Source organism: Peromyscus eremicus, chromosome 4, assembly GCF_949786415.1.
Source record: "Peromyscus eremicus chromosome 4, PerEre_H2_v1, whole genome shotgun sequence".
Taxonomy (NCBI): Eukaryota; Metazoa; Chordata; class Mammalia; order Rodentia; family Cricetidae; genus Peromyscus; species Peromyscus eremicus.
Window position 1 is genome coordinate 9,400,494 of NC_081419.1, and position 27,021 is coordinate 9,427,514.

The 27,021-nt window shown below is 46.1% G+C and overlaps 1 protein-coding gene across 2 annotated transcripts; it reads right to left on the bottom strand.

The window, feature by feature from the left end:
* Nucleotides 1-4,649: 4,649 nt before the first annotated feature.
* Nucleotides 4,650-25,600, bottom strand: Stom (stomatin). 2 transcript variants are annotated; one of them, XM_059260159.1, is made up of 8 exons: nt 24,969-25,600; nt 12,910-13,013; nt 12,340-12,412; nt 10,651-10,733; nt 8,217-8,420; nt 7,054-7,188; nt 6,411-6,614; nt 4,650-5,169 (listed from the first exon to the last, which is right to left on the bottom strand). In XM_059260159.1, exons 1-7 carry the CDS (start codon nt 25,027-25,029, stop codon nt 6,420-6,422), a joined length of 855 nt encoding a protein of 284 aa, XP_059116142.1. In that variant the 5' UTR covers nt 25,030-25,600; the 3' UTR covers nt 4,650-5,169; nt 6,411-6,419. The 2 variants fall into 2 exon arrangements, with proteins under 2 accessions (XP_059116142.1, XP_059116141.1); XM_059260158.1 differs by having other exon boundaries at nt 4,650-6,614; nt 24,969-25,599.
* Nucleotides 25,601-27,021: the final 1,421 nt, after the last annotated feature.

A 27,021-nucleotide genomic window follows, 5' to 3' on the forward strand; every position in this document is an offset into this window, starting at 1 on the left:
ATTTGCCTATTCTGCCTACCTCCCCTAAGAAGAGTCATGCAATATTTATTGTCTGTGTCTGGCATATTTGACTTAGAATTGCTTCCAAAAGCAACCCTTGATCTACATTGATGGGTAAATACTATTCCATTGTATGTACATATCTCATCTTATTTATCCATTCATCCACCATGGATGGTCGGATTATTTCCACCTTTTGACTATTGTGTACAATGCTGTTGTGAATGCAGGGCACAAATATGTATTCTTTGAGTGTTCTGAGCCAGCTCTCAAATGAGTTATATATCTCCTTATGAGCATGAGTCTCACCTCCCCTGTTCTGTGCACTGTCATTAGGAGGCTTGGCCTTGATGGAGTTCAAAGCCAACTACACTCCCTGCAGTAGGAAGTAGACAAGGTGTGTTGCCATAGAGACACCTCCTGTGGTGTCTGCCTGTACCCACTTTCTACAGCTGGTCCCTTCTGTTCATTCTATTACTCAAAAGACTCTTTGGTGAGATCTCTACCTTGGCAACTGCCGTACCTAGAGAGGCTCCTGGATCTGCCTTTGGAACACAGGAGAGGTACTCCTTGGTGTCCAAATATGGTCCCTCTAGGCCTGAATCTTTGCTGGTATTCAGAGCATCAAAACTCCCTCTTGGGTACTCCCATGAACTGCTTCGAAAGCTTTTCTCCCTGGAGGTGCCAGACCAGCAAGGAGCTGCAGGACAGAGCCTGTCCCTCCCCTTTCCTTCTGGATTCTTCTGGCCACCTTTCCTCCTCTTGGTCCATGCCACTCCATGTTGTAGGATGGAGCTTCTGTATGTGGACTATAGAACAGAGCCCAGGGTGAGGTTTGGACAGTAGAAGCCTGAGAGTTTTGTGTGTTTACACTGTTGTGTCCAGGGAGCGTTTTAGAAGCATGGTTCCCTTGGGGCCCTATCTCCAGAGATTCTGAGTCATTGCTGGAGTGATGAGGGCAACAGAGGAGGAGTTTCCAAGTGGAGAGGAGATGGGTTGTGGGTGGAAGCAGATCATTACAAGCAGAGGTGTAGCAGAAACAAAGGTGGGGTACTGTGGGGAAAGTGGTTCACTCGGGGGCAGATGTGGCCGGAGCAGCTTGGGAGTGAGCAGTGGGCAGGAGCACTGAACATTGTGCTAAGGGGCTAGGACTTCATTCTATGCCTGCCTTGCCTATTTCCAAAGGTTGGCTCTTTGTAGTCAAAGCAATTGACCTGGCAAGTATAACACCCTAAAAATGCTTAGCAGAATAGGAGACTGTTCCTAGGGCCCATAAGCAGTTTTCTCCCAGAGATAAAACAGTTCATCTTGGAGGGAACCACGAAGCTCCAGCCATTAAGCACCAGAAATAAACAACACAAAAGCTTCAGGAAGTCCCTGAAGCTGACCAGATCCATTAGGACTCTCCCTCCCCTAGTTTACATAAGCTAAGGACTGCTGGCGGACATGCTCAGAGAAGCTGGATTGCCCCAGAGATGCTTAATATTCCAAGCCTGGAAGAGACAACTCTCCCATCTGCTGAGCCATCAGCTCTGTGAGCTCCAGGTCCCCAGCTTTCTGCACTGTCACCCGTGCTGGGGTGGCTTTGGTGAAGCAGCTGTCTCTGAGTCATTTCTGCTCCTGTAAGGGACCCCAATAGACCCATTAGTGGTCTCCTGCAGAGTTGGCTCACTATCTGGGAGAGTGGATACTTGTTCACACCTCCTTGGGGTCAGTGTCACACAGTAAGGCTTTCCCTACAGGGAGGTAGAGGTTGCTGTAGACAAAGCCAGCTTACTTCCTGGAAATCCGTGGGTCTGACTTAACCCAGTGTAGGATTCCTGCTAAGTGGTGGAAAATTACATGTACAGATCCTAGAGCATTGTGAGAGTAAGCCTGCCCTGTGCTTGGTTAAATTGGATGTGCTGGACTGTATGTGATGGAGAACCAGGCCAAACCAAATAACGCCAGGAGAGTCCAGTCTAGGGGCTTCGGTATCTGACTCGAGCCACTTTGGGTCCAGGTTTCCCACCAGCTCTGTGGGCTTTGAGTATCAGTGTGGTAGTGAAATGTCTGCAGGCACTTTGGCTCTCAACTGTGCGTCAGCAAGCTGAGGGAAGAGACAGATTTGTTGTTTGTAAATGTTTTCCTTGGAGAGAGGATGAAATGTTTCCAAGTCCACAGCAAGCCTTTCTTCAGTTCTCAGGAATCCTCATGCCCATTCCTAGCGAGCTCATAGGGCAGTGAGGTCCAGCTGGTTGCTGGGTGAATTTCTCCTCTCCTGAGTGAACATTCTTGGTGAGATCCTGGGGGAACAAGGCAGGGCTTCTGAGGCAGGAAGGAGGCAAGTGGACACAGTAGATGGCTATTTTGTTGACATTGTTAGGGTCAGATGCTAAAAATAAAAACCTTAACAGTAGATGCCTACAGCATTGCGGCGTATAGCCATTCTCAGAGGGTTCAATTTCCAACCCGCCTCTCCTTCCCCCAGCAAAACCTTGAGACTTGATTTGTGTTTTTATGAGCGTTTGCCTGCATGTATGTGTGTGCACCACATGTGTGCCTGGCACCTGAGGAAGCCAGAGTGTTGGTCCCCGAGAACTGAGTTGCTGCTGGCTGTGAGCTGCCTGTCTTGCCAGGCAGGACAGTGCAGAGGTTCCTCCATCTTATAATCTTGCTGAGGCCATTTCAGCTCTAACTAGAATTTGATCTCCTTGATGGGGAATCCCATGGAAAATTACCCAGCTCTAGTCTAGGAACCCAAGGTCAGGACGTCCTAGCTAACTTATCTTAGTATCCGCTCAGCTGCCGGCTTGTCCAGAACCTCCTCCAGCTAACTGTTACAGCTTCTGTCCAATTGCATGTTTCTGCAAAGCCTGCCCCCTGAAGCTGAGTGAGATGCAGACCTTCAGAAGTCCCATGCTCCAGACACTAAGGGCTACACCCGGGTCCCCAGATACCTGTCCCAGACGGCCAGACTAAAGACTTGCAACTGGTTATAAACTGTCTGAGTTGTCATCTCACCAGAGATGACAACTCAGGTACTGGAAAGGAGCCTGGGTTCCTCTGCAAGAGGAACACGTGCTAACCTTTGAGTCATTTCTCTAGTCCCTCACCCCAGAATCTTTAAAAAATACGATATTTTGTTTTGTATGTGTGGGTGCATGTGCATGTCACGGCAGATCTGTGGAGATCAGAAGACAACCTGTGGGAGCTGGTTCTTTTTCGCCATGTGTGTCCTGGGATTTGAACTCAGGTGGTCAGGCTCGGAGGCAGGTGCTTTACTCACTGAGCCATCTTGCTGTCTCTCCTCCAGAGTCTTTGAGGGAAGACCCTCAGCTTTGTTATGAGTGCTAAGTCCTAGATTCCTGGAAGCTCCATTTTTAACAACAGCTTTCAACTTCCTCTCACAGAACCTTCTGGGTACAGGGCAGGTCCTCCTTTCAGTGTCTCCTTTAGACGAATTAGCCTCATCCAGGCCTGGGCCTGCTCCATACCTGTCACGGGCATCATTGTAAGAGACGAACAGCCCAAACGAATCCAGAGATTCCCCTTGGCCTGGTCCACACACTAGGTAGGATTATGACTGGGAGTGAGAGATGGCAGCCTGCTGTGCCCAGTGCTTGACCCTGGATAGATGACTGTTTCCTGAGTGCAATCCTTAGCTGCACAAAGCTGTTTTAGGGAGCTGAGTGTCATCTGTAGAGTTAGGATATAGGGATAGGGTGGTCCGGAGCTCTGATGTCTTGAAGGCATGGTTGCTGGAGCAGTGTTCCCTCCTTAAGTGTACAAATTTGTGTGCTCCCCCTGTGTGCAGTTTTCAGAGATGCTCTGCAGCTTTCAACACACCCTCAGCACAGCAGACAGGAACCATGCAAGGTTGGGGTGCAGACTGGAGGGTGCAGGGCGAGAAACCCCCAGGAGCACCGTTTTCGAACTGGGGTCTGCAGAATTCTATGAGGCACTTCTGTGATCTTACAAACTGGATTCAAACTCCAGTTAAGTGGTAAGAAAATCCAATGCTAAGAAGCATAGCTGAGTGGAGAGCCCAAGTTAAAGTTAAAACCACCTTCCGTAGCTCATTGAAGCACTTAGGTGCTGCAGATGTGGACACTCTGGAAGAGACACTTTAAATCTTTCAATGGGGATCATTCCCTTGGAAATAAAGGTTTGCTGCTAAAAGGAAATCTGAAAAGCATTGGTAGGTGACTAGGCATGAGAAGACAGTGTGGGACTCACATGGTGGTAGCTAGGCCTGGAAGACAGTGTGGGACTCACATGGTGGTAGTTAGGCCTGGGAAGACAGTGCGGGGCTCACATGGTGGTAGTTAGGTCTGGAAGACAGTGTGGGACTCACATGGTGGTAGCCACGTGTGGGAAGACAGTGTGGGACTCACATGGTGGGTAGCCATGTGTGGGAAGACAGTGTGGGGACTCACAAGAAAAATGTACTTGAAAGCACAATAAACCCTGTGTCTTGTGTTTTCTTTTTTCTCTTTGGGGCCGTGTTGTAAACATGTTCTTACAGAAGGTCAACCAACTTCCCTCTGCCTGAATCAGTAAGGTCTAAGAACCTAAAACTGAGATCAGATCGAAGGCTCCCTCAAGCATGAACGCAACGTCCAGTGGACGTCTTCAAAGCAGCGCTGCAGCAACAAGACTCTCACTGGTCACAGGGCACACACTTTATTTGACATGGCTGAGGGTGGACTCGTGGAAACCGCACACCAACACCCCTTCCCTAGCTCGATTTCCTCCCCCATCACCTGACTACAGCCTACTGGATTGCTAATTCACAAGGCACAGAAGCAAAGGCCAGCTGGTGTCTGGAGAGAGAAATTAGAGGACAAGTGTACCATTTTCCAGCTCTGAGAAGGTGTTTCCACCAGGACATGGGTTTTCCGGGTCCTCAGTGGAAGGCAAGTTGCTTCTCCAAACAGATGAGCCCATCATTTTAAATTCAAAATGTAAATGCAACTTGAGTCCTGGGTGGGAATGCTCTAGACACCTCTAGAAACCCAGCTGGGTTCAAGGCTTAGAAACAGTGTGAGGGAGGGCAGGCTCCACATGAGCCTGGCTGCACAGCTAATGGTGGATGTGAACCATGCTGCTCTCGACACAGGGAACATTCTTTCTGGCTTCTCCAGGTGAATCAGAGGCCTCAAAGATGTCGCAAAAGTCACCACCAAGCTTTCCAGGCCAAGGGAAGGATATCACAATAAGAAACTGTGGTCCAGAGGGACCGACCACTCCTCTATTGGTATCAACGTTTTGTATGAAAACAAAACAAAACAAAACAAAAACTAGTCAAACATAAGCACTCTCCCTCCGCACTGAGAGCTCAGCATGGGTGTCTGTGCAGAGATCAGGAATCACACACTCCATGTGTCAGCAATTCCTTAAACTACTTAAACAGGATTAGTAATCACAATATTTCACAGTATATAATAGTTAATAATATGCAGAGAGCAAAATATAATGGTTTTCTTAAGAATTTTTTAAAAAGTACTTCGGTACTTAAGCTATTCAAATGGGCATACAGCAATTATTTATAGAACTTAGAAAATTATTTTTAAAAATCAAAGTGATTTAAAAACCTGATACATTGAAACAGGCAAAAGTGAGAAAAAAAAAAGCACTTCTGTGACAAGACTTTAGCTGCTTTTAACGGCAACACAGAAAGGGATCATCAAGTCGTGGGGACCATGACTTTTTAAAAAAGGTCCTTTTTCAAAAGGACCACTACAGTGGAGAAGAACGGTCCCGGAGGACCAGCGGAGCCTTTCCGTTGACTCTGACCATTTTCTCTGACAGGCTCATGGAGGAGGAGAGGATTATTCTAGAACACAGTTTGGGCTTAGATTGGGTGGATGGACACTGGGGAAATAAACGTCCTTCCTTTAAGACTCCCTGAAGGGAAGGCCACGGGTAGCCCAGAGGGGGTGACACAAGTCTTCACTGTGCAGAGCGTTTACCCGGTGGGGCCGGACAACATGTCTAGACTGTGTCCCTTCCCTGGCTTGACTGATCACATAGGCTGGGAACGACTTAAAGGAAGTTAGAAGAGGGCTTCAGCCTCCCACAGAATAAAGAAAAGACTCAGGTAAGGGTAAGGTTAAAGTACATAAACCACCCATCTCTCTATTGGTATTTACAAGCCAGTGATTTTGTTTTGTTTTGGTGCTAAGGATGAAACCCAGAGCCTTGGGCAATGCTAAGCAAGTTCTCTCTACTACTGAGCTACACTCCTGCCTCCAAGGTGAGTCTCTCAGCTGCTCTTAGGACTCCTGTCCCTGCTAAGAGCCCCTCACTCTACATACAGAAATGGGAAGGGACGGGACAGTCCAGCTTCCTGCTACTCTCCCTGCAGGTGAAAGGCTAATTTGGTCCCCACTCTACCCTGGGAAGGGTCAGCACAGCTCTACACAGACCTGTCCAGCTCAGTGTTTAGCACTCAGGATGCCCTGCAACATATCGATGGGCAGAGGGAAGACAATAGTGGAGTTTTTCTCAGCAGCGATAGTGGTCAGCGTTTGAAGATACCGGAGCTGAAGGGCGGCGGGAGACTCGGTGATGACTATGGAAGCCTCCTTCAGAGCTCTGGACGCATTCATTTCCCCCTCAGCTGCAATCACCTACAGAATGGAAAGAAGAGGTCAGTTGGCAAATAGCAAGGGGCCACCCAGCAGTCTTCAAGTAAGGGTTCATATGCCTTAGGCAGCATACAGGACTCCCCAGGAATCCATCAACTCCTACACACTCAGTTTTCAGATATTACACACACACATACACACACACACACACCAACACACATGAATGCACACGATGCACTTTGAACACACACACACAAACACACACACACACACACACACACACACACACACACACACACACACACTTAACAGTAGCAGCCTCTAAGTAAAAATAGGATTTGAAATGATGGGAAGCGCTTCTATACTAAACAGTCAGGGCTGCTCACTCTTTTTCAGTGAGAGTGTTTTACTACTGTGGAATTTAAAAAGGGAATCACACTAAAACAAGACAAAACAGAACCTAAACCAATGGAACCCTTACCTTGGCTCTTGCCTCCCGGGCGGCTTCTGCCTCTGCAGCCATGGCTCTCTGGAGCTGGATGGGGAGTTTCACATCCTTAATCTCCACACGCTCTACCTTTATTCCCCAGTCATCCGTGGCATCATCCAGCGTGCTCTGGAAGGAGAACAGACAGCAAATGAGGCACCAATGCTCCTGTCCAGATGCTAAGAGCTGGGATGTGGTGTCAATGAGGTTTGGTGACAGTGGCAGAGAAACAGCATCACAGGGGCTGAAGGAGAGAAAAGGAGCTGCTTTGGTTCCGTCACAGATGAGCTAACGGAGGTGTTGGCAAACTTCTAAGGGGCCATCAAGGAACTGTTTATCTGCAGTCCCCACTGCAACTATTCCAACATTCTGCCTTGCTCTCATGGGTCAAGAGCAGCATGGGTAAAATATAAGGGAACAGCTGAGGCTGTATTCCAGTGAAACATCATCACGAATACAGCAGTCAGCCTGGGACTAAGCTTGCTTTATCAGTAGTTTGCCTACCCGAGTCAATGTGATGCCATGTAAACCCTATTGAACCACACTATTTCACGAGGCTGTGATGACATCACACAGATCATATACTCTTAGCAGAGGAGGTGGTGGTAATGCTGAAGTAGAACCGAAAGGTCAGCCTGGGCTACAGAGCAGGTTCCAGGGCTCTGGGCTGTAGAGATAGCCTTTTCAAAACAAAGAAGTCACAGACTTAGCCATGGGGAAACCTCTATAATGGCAGGAATTCATATTTATAGTACTGTAACTTTGGAATAAGCCAGTCTTACTATTAGTAACATCTGCCTCGCAGTCAATACTGGAAAGCTTGGCAGTTACACACGGGTTCATGGACTTGTCCACAGGCTCAAGCTTTAGCGGTATTCTTGCAGAATAACCTCCAAACCATTATGATCTACTATGAGGATAATATGGATTCCGGGAAAAATAAAACACTGGAAGGAATTTAAAAACAGCTTGTACCTGAGTGCCACGAACCCATGGGTGTTGGTCTGAAAACATTTCTATAATATCTGGAAGCCTGAAAAAGAAAAAGGGCAGCCGCCACCCCCCACCCCTCCTGTCTGGGTGAATCAACGCCCTCCACGATCATGGACTCGGCTCTGCTCTCCCTCTGGGCTAGCTGGGAGCAATGCCTTCCTCACCTGCATGTGGTGTGCGATCTCCTCCCTGTCAGACAGGATCTGAGACAGGTTCTTGGTCCCCAGGGCATTCCTCAGCGTGGTTTGTGCCAAAAGACGGGTTGCCGAATCTGCATTGGTGATATTTGCCACAGCCAGGGTGGCATTCTGAACACGGTAATAGACCACGCCATCCACACTGATTGTCACTGAATCCTTAGTGAGGACCTACAGGAGGAAAGAGACAATGATACAGAGGCCACAGCTTCTTCATCGTCACTTCAAAGGCCCTTCTATGAATCCTTAAGCAGTAGCTGATTTTCTTGGGTAAGGCTTCAGAAGGTTAATTACACCTTTAGAGATTGAATAAAACATTCCTATTTATCCAACTCTACAGACTCAATCACTCGACAAATTTTGAGATGCAACTCATAAGCTGGCATCGTTCTGGCTCACTTTTTCCTGCCACTCAATGTCTTCTCAGTGGACTTTTGACTCTCACAGTCAGGCACACCTCTTGTGCCCACCCTCTGTACCTCTGTGGAGCGATGCACTGAGTGGGATGTGTGGATGCCTCTGTTTCTCCCTTAGACTGTGATTTTCTTTTCCTTCCTTTTTGTTTTGTTTGTTTGTTTGTTTTGAGACAGGGTTTCTCTGTGTAGCCCTGGCTGTACTGGAACTTGGTCTGTAGATCAGGCTGGCCTCGAACTCACAGAGATCCGCCTGCCTCTGCCTCCTGAGTGCTGAGATTAGAGGTGTGCACCACCACCTGGTGACTGAGTTTCTCAGGGGCAGTTTTTCTTTGTTACTCTAGCACAGCAGAGGGTCCCTAAGTAAGAGATGAGCTGAAATGAGATGCTAGAAACTGAGTGACGAGCCATGCAGGAGCGGATGCCAGCACCTGAGCTGGTTCTGCTTGCACCCAGCTGGGTGGGCTGTGGCGGGCTGTAAGCCATGTGACCTGGCAGCCCCGCATCTGCCTCCTGTCCTTACTTCTGTGATGACCAAGGGAGGAGGTGCCATGAAGGAAGTTGGGGACAGCTACGTCAGTGAAAAGTAATAGCCAGAGCTAAACAGCCTCGTGGCTCTGCCAGGCATCAAAGCAGCAGTCTCCTTGTGTTGTTTAGTAATCTGAAAATACCTCTGAGTTGGAGGAGAGGGGAACCTGTTAACAAATGTACAGTTCGTTACCATCTCGTGTGACAACCTCTCACAATGTGATGAGAAAATGAGTGTCACTCACAGATCTTGCCACTGTGGCTGTCACAGCTGTGTTCAGAGCTGCAGGGTCTCTGCTCACTGTTTACTGTGGCAGAGTGTTCGTCTCCCTTTGTAGCAAGATCACAGGGATGGGAAAGAGTTGCTGGCCAAGTTCCAATCCACTCTGGGCTTGGCAGCTTGCAGGGGGAAGGGAGCAGGGAAAGGCAGAAGCCCACAGCCACATGCCAGATGCCCGTAGTGTTTATATAAGAAACTCCACACAATCCCCAGCCCCCCAAGGGGCTCCTGAGAGCCCATCTTCCTGAATGACAGGGAAACATGCAGAGAATCCGGAGATGTGTGGACTGAGAAGCACACCCGTACCAAATGCTTGGATCAGTACCAGTAAGGGAGTTCCCAATATGGTGTCTGGGTTTTGTGATTTAGGGTAAGACAAAGTCAGGTTCCAACATCATGCTGAGTCCCTGGACTGTGCCCAGGAACACTGCTCTTCCTGCTCTCCCACAGCTAGCCCCTTCAGCAGCCTCGGGGGCTCCTGGCTGCAATGGTATTATGTCTCCTAACATGTGGGTACCAAATGGCCATGACAGAGCTGGTGTCCAGTGCAGTTAACCCCGAGCAGAGGGGAAAGCAACAGAGAATCCCAAGAGTTGGGATCTGAGGATTTGTCTCACTGCGACTGCATCCTTCTAGGAACTGACTCTCATGCCAACTGTGAGCTGTTTGGGAAGAAGCCTGAAAAGGCATGAAATGATCACAGAGATTCCTAAAATGCCAAATGAGCAGTTTCTAATTCTTTGGCTTCTAACCAATTTACCTTGAATAAATATAGGAAGAATGTTGAACTAGATTGGATTTTGTTGTTGTTGTTTTCTGTCAGAAACCCATGAGAAAGCGTGGTCAGAACAACAACGATGACAACTCGATGTCCTTGGGTGTCGTCACACTGGGTTTCTAGCAACAGCAACAAGCACTCACACAGCATCTCAGGCTCAGGTACTGCGCTAAACAGTTCCCATTTAAGCGGTATCTCGATTACTCCTTACAATACCCCATTAAGTAGGCCTTACCATTATGACCTCCATTTTACAGTTGAGGGTACTGAGACACAGAGAATTTAAAGACCTACTCAAAGTCACAGAAATGGGGAAAGAGAAGGCAGGCAGGGCGGCAAGCTCTGGCCTCCCCGGGTCAGGCAGCCGCGTGTGAGCCCTCAGTCAGAGTTAAAACTGCTCACCTCCTGAGGAGGGATATCAAAGGAGATGGTTCTCATGTCCACCTTGATGAAGCTGTCAGTGCACGGCAGGATAAAAAACAAACCTGTAACACACACGGGATCAGAGAGACCCCATTAGGTTCAGCTTATTCTTGATCAGTTCCAATGGAATCAATCCCGACTGCTGTTTCTAACACCCCACGCTCACTTCTCACACTAAGAACTTTAGTTTCTCTAAGATCCATTTTCCTGAGCTGCAAGTCCTCAGCGATGTAGGTCTCGGGACTCACCCTGCCCCTCCGGTCTCCGCCCTCTCCTCAGGCCCTGTATTCTCACTGGAGGCTGGTCCTACAGCACCTCCGCTCTGCTCTTCTCTCCCCACACGGCTCTGATAATGTTGTTATTTCCTCTCTGCGGCTAGTACTGCAGAGTGCTAGTACTGCTTCACAGCATTCGGACAGGCCAGTCATAGTTGTACATGCAGATATTTATAACACTTGGAAGGCTGAGGCAGGAGGACTGCTGAGAGTTTGAAGCCAGCGTAGGGTACACAGTGAGTTTCAGGTCAGCCTGTGAGAGGGCCTCCAGAAGAAAAGAAAAGAAAAACCAGCCAGAGGGTCTGGGACGGCTCAGGGGTTACGAGGCTCTTCCCAAGTGACCCAGGTGCAGTTCCCAGCACCCACACAGACAGCTCACAACTGCCTGTAATTCCAGCTCCAAGCGCTCCCACTCTTTTCCGGATTCTGAAGGCATCTGCACTCACGTGAACATATCCACATATAAACACATAATTTTATTTATTTATTTGTTTGTTATTTATTTATTTTTGGGTTTTCAAGACAGGGTTTCCCTGTGTAGCCTTGGCTGTCCTGGAACTCACTCTGTAGACCAGGCTGACCTCGAACTCAGAGATCCACCTGCCTCTGCCTCCGGAGTTCGGGGATTAAAGGCGTGTGCCACCACATTTGGCAAACATATACTTTTAAAATAATAAAAATAAGTATTTAAAACAACAAAATAAACAAACCAAACCTATAGGAAAGCTTTGCCTCATCTGTTACTTCAGGTCAGTCGCTCCACTGAGTCTTCCGTGTGCTCTTTCAGGGTTCTGTGGCTACTGTATCATAACACTAAATGCAGGGTGTGGCTATCTGATTCTTTGTTGGTGTCTGGTTGTTGGACAGCAGCCCTTTGATAAGGGGACCATGTTCTGTTCTCCCGGGAATTCCCAGAGCCTAGCTGGGTGTGGTGGCACATTCCTGTAAGCCCAGCATCTAACTGAAATCTTTCCTGGGTTGGGATCCTCATGCTCAGCCTCCCACAGTTGTGGCCAAGGCCAACGATAACCTAATAGCTCTAAGTAGACAGTAACAGGAAGGGTGGGACCGCACCCAGACTGACCAGAGCCACTGGAAGCTACCGCCACACAGCTTCTGCTCCAAGCAGAGGCCTCGCTGGGGACTCACATCAGTAAGACATTCCAGTGGCAGAGTAGAGGGGGCTCAGTAGTTAAGAGCACCTGATGGTCTTCCATAAGACCAGAGCTCGATTCCCAGCACCCACACTGTAACTCCAGCTACAGGGGGATCCCATACCTCTGGCTTCTGTGGGCACCAGCACTCATGTGCACATACCGCCCCTCCCCCAAATGAAAAAAAACAAATAAAAAATCACAACACTTCAGTTTCCAGATGGAAACCTAGTACTGACCAGGCCCTCTGGCGCCTCCTTGCAAAATGCGACCCAGTCTGAAGATGATGACTCTTTCATACTCCTTTACAATCTGGAATAAAAACAGGAATGAAAAGACACCATGATGAGCACACACATTTATGAACAGAGCTTCTTAAGAATGTCTCTGCCCTGACCAGGTTCAGAGCATCTGTCCTTCTCTCCATTTCCTGACAGTGTCTATAAACATTGATCTGGTGTTTACTCTTTCCAAGCACAGTGTTTATTTATTATTTATTTATTTATTTATTTATTTATTTGGTTTTTCGAGACAGGGTTTCTCTGTGTAGCTTTGCGCCTTTTCCTGGAACTCACTTGGTAGCCCAGGCTGGCCTCGAACTCACAGAGATCCGCCTGGCTCTGCCTCCCGAGTGCTGGGATTAAAGGCGTGCGCCACCATCGCCCTGCGTGTTTATTTATTATACACATTCTCTTATACTTCTCTTATACTCCAGGCCAGTATGGTATCCCTCTATCTGTCCCATAGATCAAGTGGCTTATGGAGGTAGGAGTTGACCCTGTTCCAGAAATGAAAGAAATGCTCTTTACCTTTATGCAAATCCATATTGATATTGGGAAGGTAATAACTACGAACAATAAGGAGAAAGCCACCAAAATCCATCCACAAGGTCCCAGTTCTGCCTTGGAGTTATCTGTTGAAAAGAAAACCATCGAGCCTGTTATGGGCACTGTCACGTCGCCCCACCTCTCCGGAGCAGCTCTGTGATTGCCCTTTTGCTGGCTGCTTTGCCCGAGTTTCCACATCTAATTCTCACACAGCCCTGAAACACATGTACCTACTCATTTCTCACATTACCCTGCAAACGCTGATCTAATACCACTTATTTATTTTGCCTCATGATGTGAAATAACAAAAATGAAGACTACTCAGCTTCTAACAAGATAGAGCCACATATAGTGAGGAATAAAGACTGTTGTCGGGGCTGGAGAGATGGCTAGGTGGTTAAGAGCACTGACTGCTCTTCCAGAGGACCTGGGTTCAATTCCCAGCATCCACATGGCAGTTACAACTGTCTGTAACTCCAAGATCTGACGCCCTCACACAGACATATATGCAAGCAAGACACCAATGCACATTAAATAAATATATTAATTAATTAATTAAAGACTGTTGTTGATTGGTCTTTGGTCTTTTGGGGGGCCTACCACCCAGCTCCCAAATAAATCACACATGGAGGCTTATTCTTAATTATAACTGTCTGGTCTTAGCTTGGCTTGTTGCTAGCTAGCTTTACTTAAATTATCCTGTCTAACTTTTGCCTTTGGGCTTTTACTTTTCTCTATTTTTGTATACCTTTCATTATTTCTTACTCAGTGGCTTGCTGTGTCGCTGAGTAGCTGGCCCCTGATGTCTTCTTCCTTCTCTGGCTACTTCTTCCTCTCCTCTCAGATTTCTCCTTCTATATATTCTGCCTGCCAGCCCCACCCATCCTTTCTCCTGCCTTGCTATTGGCCATTCAGTTCTTTATTAGACCATCAGGTGTTTTAGACAGGCACAGCAACACAGCTTCACAGAGTTAAACAAATGCAACATAAACAAAAGTAACACACCTTAAAATAATATTCCCCAACAAAAGACAGCTATAAACCAGGTGGGAAACAGAGAAACTGTCCTGCTCGGAACATTTAGAAATGTGGAGTAGGGAGAGTGACCCACATGGGGTGGAGGTCAGAGTGGAGTGGGATGGGTAGATGACAGCCACAGTCAGCTTCCTAACAGCAAGAAACATGCCAACAAAAAGGTGGAGAGAGAAACAAAGTGGGTATTCTAGCTCATGGGGCAGCATGACTCATGGCAAAGCCATGATACAGGCACATAATCCCATGACAGTGTTTATATGAACAAATTACTTTCGCACACTGTTGCCCCTGGCTTATGAACTGCCTCCCATTTCCTGATTAGCAAAGGGGCTGTTTCTGGTTTCTTGCTATTAAAAACAATGCTGTGACAAACATCGTTGTACTTGGCCTCCTCCTCCTTCTGCATGTAAATAGTGTTTTTGTCTGATTTCAAATCTAATACATATACACCCTGCTGCAAACCCCACAAACAGTAACTATTTCAGTACACTCTTCCAACCTGGTTCATACTATATTTTAAAATTCAAATAAATAAAGTTAACAGCATATTTACCCTCTATTATTCTTTTAAATCTTTCATTAACTTCTATAGGCATGAATTTGTGCTTTTTCTGTTTTTGACTTTACAAAAAGAAACAAAGGTGTTACACTACCAAAGTTCACAAGAGGCCAGTGAGATAGCTCAGCAGGTAAAGGTGCTTGCTGGCAAAATGGAGAAACTTGAGTTCGATCCCTGGAGCCCACCTGGCAGAAGAGGACTGGTTCCTGCAAGCTGCACTCCGACCCCCACACCCCTGCTCTCACATGGCACTGTGGCATGTGTGCTATGGTGCGCACATGCTATGGCATGCATGCACACACACACACACACAAACACATTTTTTAAAAGTCAGATAGTTCTACAAGTGAGTACAAACAAGTGCAGCCTCTGCTCCACCCCATCTCCCCATGTCTGCTTCCTCACAAACAGCAGATCTCTGGCTGCCCTTGTCAGTGTCTCCTCCAGGTTCTAATAACCTGCCTGCTTGGACTCCCCTTGTCTTTTCGGTTCCAAGCAGCATCGGTGACTTCTCACCATGGAAGAGAATTTGGTTCTTCTTTATCTCTTCCTCCACCACAAACAAGCAAAACTGTACCGTAATTTTGGTTAAATTAATAATGTCAGTCAAAGCCAAGCCATGTATAACTAGCTTTCCTTTCTTTATTTTCTTTTTACAATTTTTTTTTAAATCAATGTTTTTGCCTGTTTGTATGTCTGTGTGAGGGTGTTGGATCCTGGAGTTACAGACAGTTGTGAGCTGCCATGTGGGTGCTGGGAATTGAACCCTAGTCCTCTGGAAGAGCAGTCAGTGCTCTTAACCACTGAGCCAACTCTCCAGCCCCCTAGCTTTCCTTTCTAATACTATTTTTTTCTATTTTCTTTTTTCACTTTGCCTAGTCTGATATAGTTCCTGCTGATCCAGCCTTAATCCTTAATCCACAGTCTAAATCTCCTTTCAAAACAGTTGAGTGTTGTATATTGGGTATAGGTTCATGTGGGTTTGTGGAATCAAGACACAGAGGCATCTTAAGGATAAAATTAGCCTTTCCAGCTGCAGGGGGACCAGTCTCTCCAGATTGACTCCCTCGTAGCTTAGCAAAGGGCTTTTTAAAAAATTGTTCTCCAATTTACACCTTTTAGCAATTTAGTTAATTTCCGTATCCCAAACCTCTTATCTAAGCTCCCCAAAGGGACACTGCCAAATGCAAAGTCTCAGTTAAGGAATACTTGCCCTGGCTGTCCCCCAACCAAGTTTGCATAGGCTTTGCACCTTTAGAATAAATTCTCAGGCAAGACTCACCTAGAAGGTACCGGGAGACAAAAGGTAGCACTCACAAGAGGCAGATTAGAGCTAGTGCTGACAGGTGAAAGGCATGCCAGGCGGGGTTACTGCTCAGAAGAAGGGGTAAAAGCAGAAGGCTCCCACAGGGGACATGGGGAAACGAGAAAGGTGTTGGCAGCTAGCCCAAGTGCTCTGAAACACAGCAGGGGAAGCCGAAACACAGTGAGTAGTCCAGTCATGTTTGCGATGTCTCCTCTGTGTCATGGTGTCAGGAAACTGTCCTCAGACACACAAAGTAATCTAAGCTCATCCTGGCACTTGTAGGTCATAATTCCTAGGGTACACTTGAGGCAGGGAAGTGCTGTACTGCTTGGGGAGAGATTCTAGCAAGTATAACACAAATGGTGATGAAGGAGCAGAAGCAGCATGCCTTCCCATAGGACATGATGGACACTTTCCTACAGCCGGGCACTGTGTTAAGAAAACTTTAAAAATTTGATAGGTACCACCGGTATTTAGAACCATCCAGTGAGGGTTTTGTTTTGTTTTGTTTTGTTTTTAAATAGAGTCTTGCTATGTAGCTCAGGCTTGCCTGAACTCACAATCCTCCTGCCTCAGCCTTCTGTGTGTTAATTCCATTTTATGAACGAAGTCACAGAAACATGACTTTCCCAAGGTCTCGCCAGGAACGACAGGGATTCAAAGTCTCTTTGACCCCTCACCATTAAATGTAAAGGGTTGTCATTAAAGAAGTTTTCATGTTTGGAGTACCTTCCTAACCTAGTATTCAACCAGGAAACTTGGCAGGTAAGGAAGAAATTCGGTATTCTCACAGAGGAAGCTCTCTTCACTCTAGGTAGACCTCTTAATTTTAGCAGAAAAGCTCCAAGGTTCAGAGCCACACTGAGGTCTAGATTCTTCTACGTGAACTAAATTCCAAAAGAGGAACAGACTGGCGGCCAGTGTTTATCTAACGACATTTAGTGCTCTCTAAAATAGTGCCTAAGTCTCCCAGGCTCCGGGCAAAGTGCAGAGCTCCTGATCATATGATCCCACAAATGTACTAAAAGCACTTTATTTCTTTATGGTGCTGGGGACCCAAACCAGGGTCTTGAATACACTAGGTAAGAGTGTTCCCATGAACTACAAACACAGTCCTCCTTGCTCATTTTGATACTATCAAGATGCAGCACAGTATCCTGGAAAAAAAAAAAAAGGACTAAAGGACTGATGGGAGCTAGTTTCTTCACTATAAAATGACAGTGAGTATTATATGGCCTTCTAGAACTGCAATAGTGCTCAATAAATACAAACAAGAGGTTCCCAGGACCCTTCTACTGTATTCAGGGAAAAGAATATTCCACCCAAATTTCCAGAATAAAAAAATGGGAAAATAGCTAGTACTTGCTCTTTTTGGAAAAAAATCCTCTTAAAAATGAGTTTATTCACCACTTACTTTATGCTATCCCCAGCCAACCTAGGCTCCAACATTCACAGATCCACAGTACATTTTCAAAGATGTCCCCATATGTACAGGTCAGGAAGCTTGGCCCTGTTACCCAGATAAGGACATGACATCAAAGATGAGGACCAGGGAGCTGGTGGGTAGTCCAAAAACTGGACATAGTCTTGTCCGTATCAGATGCCTGGCTAGAAATATTAAAGCAGCCACGATTGCTGGGCAAACAAGAAAAAGCAATTCTCAGTTACACAGCGAAATTTCATGAGCCTCATTTCCTCATAGTTTCTCAGTTATTAATTTAGGATTGTCTCCTTCTATTAGCTTAAGAGGTAAATGACAAGTAACAGGAAATCAATATTCCTGAGATATCTAGGCTTAAATGCTTATCAGTGCTTCACTGGGGAAGACTTCTAAAGATCAGGGATCCCACGATACGTGGCTGTAAAACCAGAGCACTGGCTACCCCTCCACAGGACCTGAGGGTGATTCCCAGCATCTGTGGGGCAGCTCACAACACTCTCTGTAACTCAGATCCCAGAGGATCCAATGCCTTCGGCTGGCCTCTGCAGACACTGCACGCATGTGGTGCACAGACATCCCTAGAGGCAGAAGACTGATGCCAATCAAAATAAACGAGCCGGGCGTGGTGGCGCACACCTTTAATCCCAGCACTCAAAGGAGGCAGAGGCAGGCAGAGCTCTGTGAGTTTGAGGCCACCTTGGTCTACAGAGACAGTTCCAGGACAGCTAAAGCTACACAGAGGAAACTGTCTCTAACAAATAATAATGCTAATAATAATGCTAATAATAATGCTAATAATAATAATAATAAATTAAAATATTTCAAAAGGACCTAAAATTATATATATATGTATATATACATTTAAATTTATTATTAGTCAAATTGAACTTACCTGAAGAAAACTAATATAAAACCAAACTAAAACATAAAAAGGTACAAGTTGTACAGTAACTTTTGTTACCTGGCTCCAGGGAAAGTAGGAGTACCTTCCTTGTAAGCTCCTAGACCAATGTTCAGAGCAGTGTATGTTGCTACCCATCTGTGCAGCTGGTTTATTTTAAGATGAACTGGAGTTGGCATGACTAAAAGTCCTTGGGAGTAATGGGTTCCATTCACCATTGAGATCTAATTACTCTAAAATTCAAAATGTATTGGATTTCCTCTGCCGAGAAAGGCCAGAAACACATCTCACATCTAAAATTAGGATGCAGTCACACGCACCATGGAGCAAGGGAAAGGGATGGGCTGAAGAGTTGCTGAGTCCATCTGAGTTGAGGCAGTTAGAGGCAATCCTTTCCTTTTCCTTACCCAGAATGCGGCTGAAACACTTTGTGTTGTAAACGGTTATGAACAGTATTGTCTGGGTAGAGACAGATAGGACTGCTGGGAATTTTATCTTAAAACCACACATGCTATCTGGGTCTAACAGCATTTTTTTTTAGGAGTAAATGGTCAGTAAAGTAAAGTAAAAGTAAAGTCTTGGCAATTTTTAATTTTTTTCTTAAAGCATTTATATTCAAGATACACCCATTCTCCTCCCTTTCCTCCTTTTTAAACACCATGATTGCGCAGCAGACGGTTGAATTTAGCAAGCTTTTTCTTGAGAGGGGCAAAGAGGAAACAGGCTTTGCAGACCAGAGTCTGAGCAAATGCTCCAGTCTACCATGGCAGCATAAAAACAGCCATGGGCAGCACACAGGTATGTGCAAGGATCATGGCTGCATTCCAACAAAACTCACTTACGTACACTGTAATCTGACGTTCATGTGTAGCAAAACATTCACCCTTAAAAAAACTGTATACAAATGTAAGAGCTGGACTGAAGGGATTCTTTTTCTTTTAATGTAAAAACTATTTACAGTGGCTGGAGAGATGGCTCAACAGTTAAGAGCACTTGTTGCTCTGGTAGAGGACCTGGGTTTGGTTCCCAGCACCTATGTGGTGGCTCACAACTACCCACAATCCAGTTCCAGGGGATCTGAGACTCTCTTCTTGACATAATAAGCACCAGGCACACATGTAGTGCACATAGATACATAGAAAAAAACGCTCATTCACATCAAATAAAATTTAAAAATCTAAAAAAATCCCCAAAGGCTATTCACCAAAAAGGAGAGCCAGTCAGCTGATTTCTCAGGAAGTGAGTGTGGAGTAAAGAGATTCTGCAAAGAACAGCATCGCAACAAACGCGAGAAAACACCGGCCAAGTCGCTAGCTGTCGGTGAGTGGAGCAACTGCCTTTTTTCTGGGAAGAGAAAGGGAAGCTCCTGCATGAGGCAGACTGAGGTGCCATGCCAGCAGAGGAGATGTCAGAGCACAGTGCAGATCGTTCTGTCCGGAAGAGTCAGCTGCTTTCATCAAGTGTTTATTCTTAAAAGACAAAAAACCCAAACCAAACCAAAACAAAGACAGACCACAGACTTTTTCTTCTCAGGAGGGTTAAACATGATCCTATGGAGAAGCACAAGAACTCTTCAGAAAAAAAAGAAAGCAATTTGCCAGTGAGTACTGAAGTGTTAAGTTTAGGCTCAGCCCAAGAGTCATACAAACAGGACAGGCACCTCTTATGTTGGCCTTTCTCCTCAAAACTTTTATTTTAGACATCTTAAATATATCCATAGTATATATTTGGCCAGTATGATGGTGCACGCCTTTAACCAGCACTCACGAGGCAGAGGCAGGAGGATCTCTGTGAGTATAAGGCTAGCCTGACTGGTGAACAGAGTGAGTTCCAGAATAGCCAGGACTACAGTAGAAAAACCCTGTCTCAAAAAAGCAAACAACAAAACAAAAAACAAAACAACAACAACAACCTCATTATGTTCATTTAAAAGGGAAATAAAAAGCATAGGACATTAGATTCCTAATTCTTCCCTTAGATGAACGGCTAAGACAAACGTAAGAGACTGACAATTCAGTGCCTGATTCCAATCCTACCACTCCATTTTCTTATCAGTGAAAATGGTTTAAGGTCACTATTAAATAGCTCATAAGGAATTAGTGTTTTGTTGGGTGAATTGCCTTCTGGGACTTATATACCACGGAGAAAACATGAGGCCTAACGATCTGCTTGGGGACTCTACCTCAGGAGAGGAACAGATCATAAATGGGGTAGTAAGTTAGTTCTAAACCTCATCAGGTCATCTGTCACACAGCTCTCCCGCTCTCCCCTGAATGGGAATCCAAGGTGAAATGAGTCTAGCTGTCACTGATCTCTTTATTCCTTGCTTTCTCCACGAAGTAATGCCATAACAACTTGTAAAGTTTCAAAAGAAAAGTCACATATATCCGTTGGGGGGTCTCTGTGACCACCATGGCCAGCAGAGGGTTGATCCATGAGAGAGAAGAAGGCAGTTTGGTTAACATGACTCAGTAGCCAGTGTTGGCTCAAACTTTTGAGTCTGACCTAAGTAGTTTATTTTAGGCATATTCAAGCACAGCACAATTTGGTGAAAAAATTTCCTAATGATAATTAACTCAATCCTGTGAGACAATAAAGCTTAAGACATGGCTACATTGAAGCTATTTGTAAAGTACATGTGACATCTTCCATAAAGATGGGGCCAATAGATTGGCTGAGAGAAACAAGCTCATGATAAGGCCTGGGGGAGGACCTGGTGTGGTCTCAGCCATTAAGCTTGGAAGCACCTCTGCTTTCTGCCCCCTGGGTGGAAAACAGGTTTTGCACCTCTCTCTTTGGAGAGACAACCCTGTGTGTTCAGCATTTCTGATTCCCCTAGTGCTTCTATGTGTCTTCTTATTTGATAATCCTGGCAGACAGGATTATGCCTAACTGTAGGATGAGGAACTGACTCTGGAAATTGAGGAACTCGCCCAAGCGACCCAAGTAGTGTCGGTGCTGAGACCACAACCCACTCTCTTCGCGCTAACGCCTCTCTCATTTCCTTACACTACACTACCTCCCCAGAAGTGCTCACTCCAGTGGACAACAAATTTTATTGTCTCATACTTGAAGGTATTTTCTTGGTTGTGTCTTCAAGGCTCCACCTACTAAAATACCAAACAAAAGCTTGAGGTTCAAGTTTCTTGAGTAGTCCCGGAACACAGACAGAGCCAGAAAAAGAAAGAACAAGTGTGTAATAAAGAACTGACCACACTTTTTTTCTTCTTGATCCTCAACTTCTGTTTCTGTAAGTGAGGCCTTACTGGGTACAATATATTTTCTTGCCCATTGTAGTCCTTTATTGTTAACACAAACTAGCTAAGTAGCCTGTCTACAGTAAGAATGTATAATATGGAACATGACGGCCATATCCTAAAATCAACGAACAATAACGAACACTTGAGAAGATTATTTACTCCCTCCTACTTCCTTTTTCTTTTAGCAAACATTTTGTTCAACTACTATGTATTTCATACCAAGTTCTTTTTTCCCCCCTAAACAGAGTTTCTCTGTGTAGTCCTGGCTGACAGGAACTCTATAGATCAAGCTGGCCTCGAACTCACAGAGATCTCCTGAGTGCTGGTATTAAAGGCATGTGCCATCACCATCTGGCTCATACGGAGTTCTTAGAATGAAGCTAAAAAGGAGAGGGTAACTGGTGAATCTAACTGATAAATTACAGTACCATGCAGAAGTATGCACAGGACTCTAGGCAGATACTGCTATGTGGTCATTAACAGCCTACAGGAAATTGCTTTTCTGTGAGGTCTGCATAAAAACTCATCTTTAGTCCCTTCTGCATCACTTTATCAACATTTTACATGTTTAAAAGCAGACTAGACAGTTACTCTATCCTTTACAGTGTGAAACTTACACTATTCAGGGACACTGAAATCTATTTCATCATAAATATATACACAACATCTCTGTAGTCTTGGACTTCATTTATTACCACTGATGGTTTAATTTAAGTCAATTATTGAAGTTACCAAGTTCTCCCCAAACTGATCAACTGTAACAACTGAGATAAACAGATCAGTCCCATGATTCTGCTTGTTTTCAAGAGATCCTCCCAAAGGGACTTATCTTGTTGACAAGGCTCTTCACTACAACAACACATCTCTTCGAAATCCAGCTACGATGTTCCATTACAAATTGAAGGCACTGGATTTAGGTAAACTTCCTTGATTACTCCTAGGTTTGGTCATATTTATCTCCCTAGGACTAATTCTCTACAAAGACACAATGAGGCAGAGCTGGGGCTTTGTAACTCCAGGGCTTCCTTCCATCAGAAGCAATCCTCTGGAGTGACTTTATCCAAAAGGTTCTGACTCACACTTGGCTCCTCTGGGGTTCCTTTGTTTATTGCCTCTTACCCTCAGTGAGGTCCTGAAGTTGGACCACACTATACCTTGGAATCTGCTTGACGGATAGCTAGCTAGTAGGATCAGGAAAATGGCTAGAAAAATAATTTCCAAAATGGGTTGGAAACTTGGTTCTGAATTTTTTGGAATGTCTGTAATTTCATCATTCTACTCTCAGTTTCCTTACTGAAAGATGGGAATAAAGCATTTCCTTGTGGCAGGTCTGCAACTGGAGATTTATAAAGCATTTAGCTAAGTTTGGCACATGATACACATTTGAGAAACTCTAATATGTTATAGTGATAGATTTTCTCCTAATGTCAAATCTCTGAAGCTTACCATTAAACACAAACGAACAACTAGACAGTGTGAAGGTGAGATGCTTCAGCACCCAAAGGTGCTGGCTGTCAGCAAGGAAGGCCCGACTGTGACCCCTGGATCCCACATGCTGGAAGGAGAGATTGACTCTTGCGAGTTCTCTTGTGACCTCCACGAGCCAACCACACGCACACTAAGTAGATGTCAAGGTTTGTTTGTTAGTTTGTTTTTGGAGACAGGTTTCTCTGTGTAGTTTTGGAGCCTGTCCTGGATCTCACTCTGTAGACCAGGCTGGGCTAGAACTCAGAGATCCTCCTGCCTCTGTCTTCCCAGTGCTGGGATTAAAGGCGTGCACCACCACCGCCCGGCAGATGTAAAGTTTTAAAAATAAAAAGTGACAAAAAACCAAGCAAAATTTCATTTGTATATATACTTCAGAAAAAGCACACTTATTTTCACTAATTCTAAAAGATTTCTGTCTAAAACAGCTAAATGTAGAACCGAGAAAGGGGATTTGGAAGTAAAACCCAAACTGGTTTGTGACCAAGAAAATGGAATGATCTTTAAATGCAGAGATCATGTTACTCTCAGGGTACTGCTCCAAATCCATTTCCCACTTTGGGTGGGTGTGTGTGTGTGTGTGTGTGTGTGTGTGTGTGTGTGTGTGTGTGTATACCAGTGGAGGAGTCTACCAATACCCACACCTGTATCTGGGCACAGACCACTACTGATACTAAACAGCGTTTTCCTGTTCAGTTTTAGAATCATTTAAATATGAATTTAAAGTATGGTTCTACTAATCCTGTGTGACTAAGTCAATCTCTTTGAGTATCAGTTGTGAGGATTCAGTAAAATAACATAAAACACTGAGCATAGTGCCTTAGCCTACTAAGTGTGGTTTTTGTCTGTTTTGCTATCATTCTCTTTTTTATTATATTCCCAATTTGGGAGGTAAAGCATAGAGAAAGAGTCCCACAAGCATGCACTGGGAATGGCACCCAGGGCCTCTTGCCTGGTGCTCTATACACTCCGGAGCCGTCTGAAATTCTCGTGATACGCCCGGGAAAGAATTAAAGGAGGTGTTCCTGGCTTAGGAACGGGATTTAGATGGGAAGACAGGCTGGGTGTGCAAATAATCCGCATGGATGACAGCGGTCTCTGCTGGAAAATCCCTCTCAGCCTCTCAAATCTCGTCCACTGTGCCATCCTCTCTGAAATTCCGTCTTTAGAAATAATTCCTTTGGATCAGTAAAGCTCCTGAGAGGGAGAGCAGAACTCCTGCGAGGTTTATTATCTCTTACTGGGCATCTCCCGATCCCAAGGAGTTATCCAATTTAAAGGCTCAAGTGGGTACTTTGCTCAAGGACTCTAATTTCTTCACAGGGGACAGGACGGGGCCTCTTACAGTTCTTGCTTTCAAGACTAGGAAGGCCCCGGGTAGGGTGGTAAGCACCGGGCTATTTACCTGCAAGGAGAGATTTCTAAGACAAAAGGGGATAGAATGAGGCAGACAATGGAACTGGAAGAAGGAAAGCCTTGAAGATCTCTGCCCATACCACCTAAAGTCTAGCCCTTTCCTATGAAAATTTCCCGAAGCTGGGGACGGCGAGAAGCGGGTGGGAGTTCTTCCCTAGTCCAGAGGAGTGGGGAATCACCTTACAGACTCAACCGCTTCCCTTATGAGGCTCAGGGGCAGGAAAGAAAGGAGAGTGGGCGAGGCTGAATCTGCGGGAGAGCGGCCTCTATCACTGCCAGGGACTGCCCTGGTCCGCGTGCATGGCGCGAGATAAGGAAGCGCTGGCACCTGGCGTGGCATCTAGGGTCCAAAGGATAAGCGGGCCTTTGCCTGCCAGGATCCGGAGCAATGGATACACGCCCCTGTCAAGCGTGTGCCTTCTTGCTGCCGTGCAGGTTGCACCCTAGGACCCAGAAATCATCATCTACCAGCCCGAGAAACCAGGGGTGAAGGAGAAGACCGCGGTTCTGAGAAGTGCACCCAGTGCAGGGGAGACCCGCCTTTCGGAACCCGGTCGTCAGCGGGGTTCTAGCCGAGGCTGGGGGCTCGGTACCCAGGGGCGGGTTCAGGGCAGCTGTGCCAGGGACGAGGGACTCACCCCTGAAGGACTCGGGGAGCCGCTGAGTCGCGACGTGGTCGGGATGCCGTTTCTCAGACATATTGCTTGAGTCGGAGTCGCTCTTCACTATGTCAGTCCCGAAAGCCGGAGACTCACAGAAAGCCGTTAGTAACGTAGGGGCTCGAGCTCCGGGTGCAGCCCCGCCTCCCGCAGGGCACCCTCCCAATAGGCGCCCGGGAATGGAGAAGACACGCCCCTTCCCCGCCCTTCCTCGCTGAGGGGCGTGGCACAGGGGGGCGTGGTCTGAAGGGCGGTGTCAGCGAGCCCGCCTCTGGAAAAGGCGGTGAGGTTAGAAAGCTTAGGACCCCGACAAGGTATCGCCCCAGCTTCCGGTGGGATGATCCGAGGAGAAGGTGCCGGAACAGGGCGGTGCTGAGGAGCAGTTCTAGAGCGAGGCCTCCTGCGGTTCCTGGCATCAGCGACGAGGAAGGAGAGCCCTCTTGTAGCGGGGTGCTGAGGCCAGCCAGGGGACACGGTGGTGTGGGAGGAAGGAGTCCACCCTCTCCCCAAAGCGGACGGATTCCCGGGAGGTGCATCTACTTTTTTCAAACAAAGTTAATTTATGAAGCATCTGGCCTCTAGCTGGCCGTCCTCCCAGCTGGCGATGCAGTGAGCAGGGGTGGGCACAGTGCCAGCCCTGGTGAAGTTTATATTATGCCACAAACAAACAAGCCAAGGGTGTTGCGAAGCAACAGCACGGAGAATCCACTTTGGTTAATAGAGCCTGGAAGGCTTCTATAAATAAGAATATGGCCCTTGGATGTCCCCTGAAAGGTGACAAGGAGCCAGCCTTGGAGACGGGGGCGGTTTTGTTCATGCGAGTCAGGCCTGGATTCTAACATTAAGTGTTTACAGTGCCCAGGCTGTGGAAGAAGCTTTTGCCAGAACACTCCCAGCGTCGAGTTGCCTCCATGGGGGTCCGTGATTGAAAACCTCACGTTAGAAAAACCCCTGCTAGGGCCTGGTGGTGGCCTGTAATCCCAGCACTCAGGAGGCAGAGGCAGGCCGATCTCTGTGAGTTCAATGCCAACCTGGTCTACAGAGCGAGATCCAGGACAGACAGAGCTCTTACAAAGAGAAACCCTGTCCAGAAAAACTATCCAAAAAAAGAAAAAAAAAAAAAGAAAGAAAGAAAGAAAGAAAAGAAACGAAAAAGAAAAAAAGAAAAACCCCTGCTGTTTTATTCTCCTTGGTTGGTCCAAAAGAAAACTGTTCAAGGGAATGTTAAGGTACACAAAATAAACTTTTTTTTTTTTTAAAGATTTATTTATTTATCATGTATACAGTGTTCTGCCTGCACATATCCCTGCAAGCCAGAAGAGGGCACCAGATCTCATTACAGATGGCTGTGAGCCACCATGTGGTTGCTGGGATTTGAACTCAGGACCTTTGGAAGAACAAGCAGTGCTCTTAACCTCTGAGCCATCTCTCCAGCCCCCCACAAAATAAACTTTTAAAACCATTTTATTTCGAATAAACACAGAATCACGGAAAGCTGAAAAGACATTGCAGAGGTCAGAAGGACCATTACAGAGGCCAGAAGGACCCTCTACCCCACATTACACCTGTATTTGTCTTATTTAGGTGCAGTCTCAAAACAGGAAATTAATCCTTAATAGAATGAGGACATAAATATGCCATTTTATCACAACATAATTCTTATGGCCACGGTTATAAAGATACAGAGCCATTTCATCACTGCCCAGAGTTTCCTCTAGGAAACACTTCTTTTTTTCAATGTAATCAGCACCGGCCGTGTAATTCCTGAAACGGTAAGCCTTCCTTGACGTTACAGCTGTTGTCCTGAAGAAAACATAAACATGTAACAGTGGAGAGGGATCAAGACGACCTTTGCTTGAGGGTGAAGGTCCTAGACTTTTAAACCTTGTGATTCGGCTTTCACAAATTGACTTCCCATAAAATAGGTCACATACTGCAAAGAACCGTTTATAATCCTGGGGATTACGTCACAGCTCATGTAATCACGTTATCAGCCTTTTATAGATAAGAAGGAGGGCTATAGTAGTTCAGT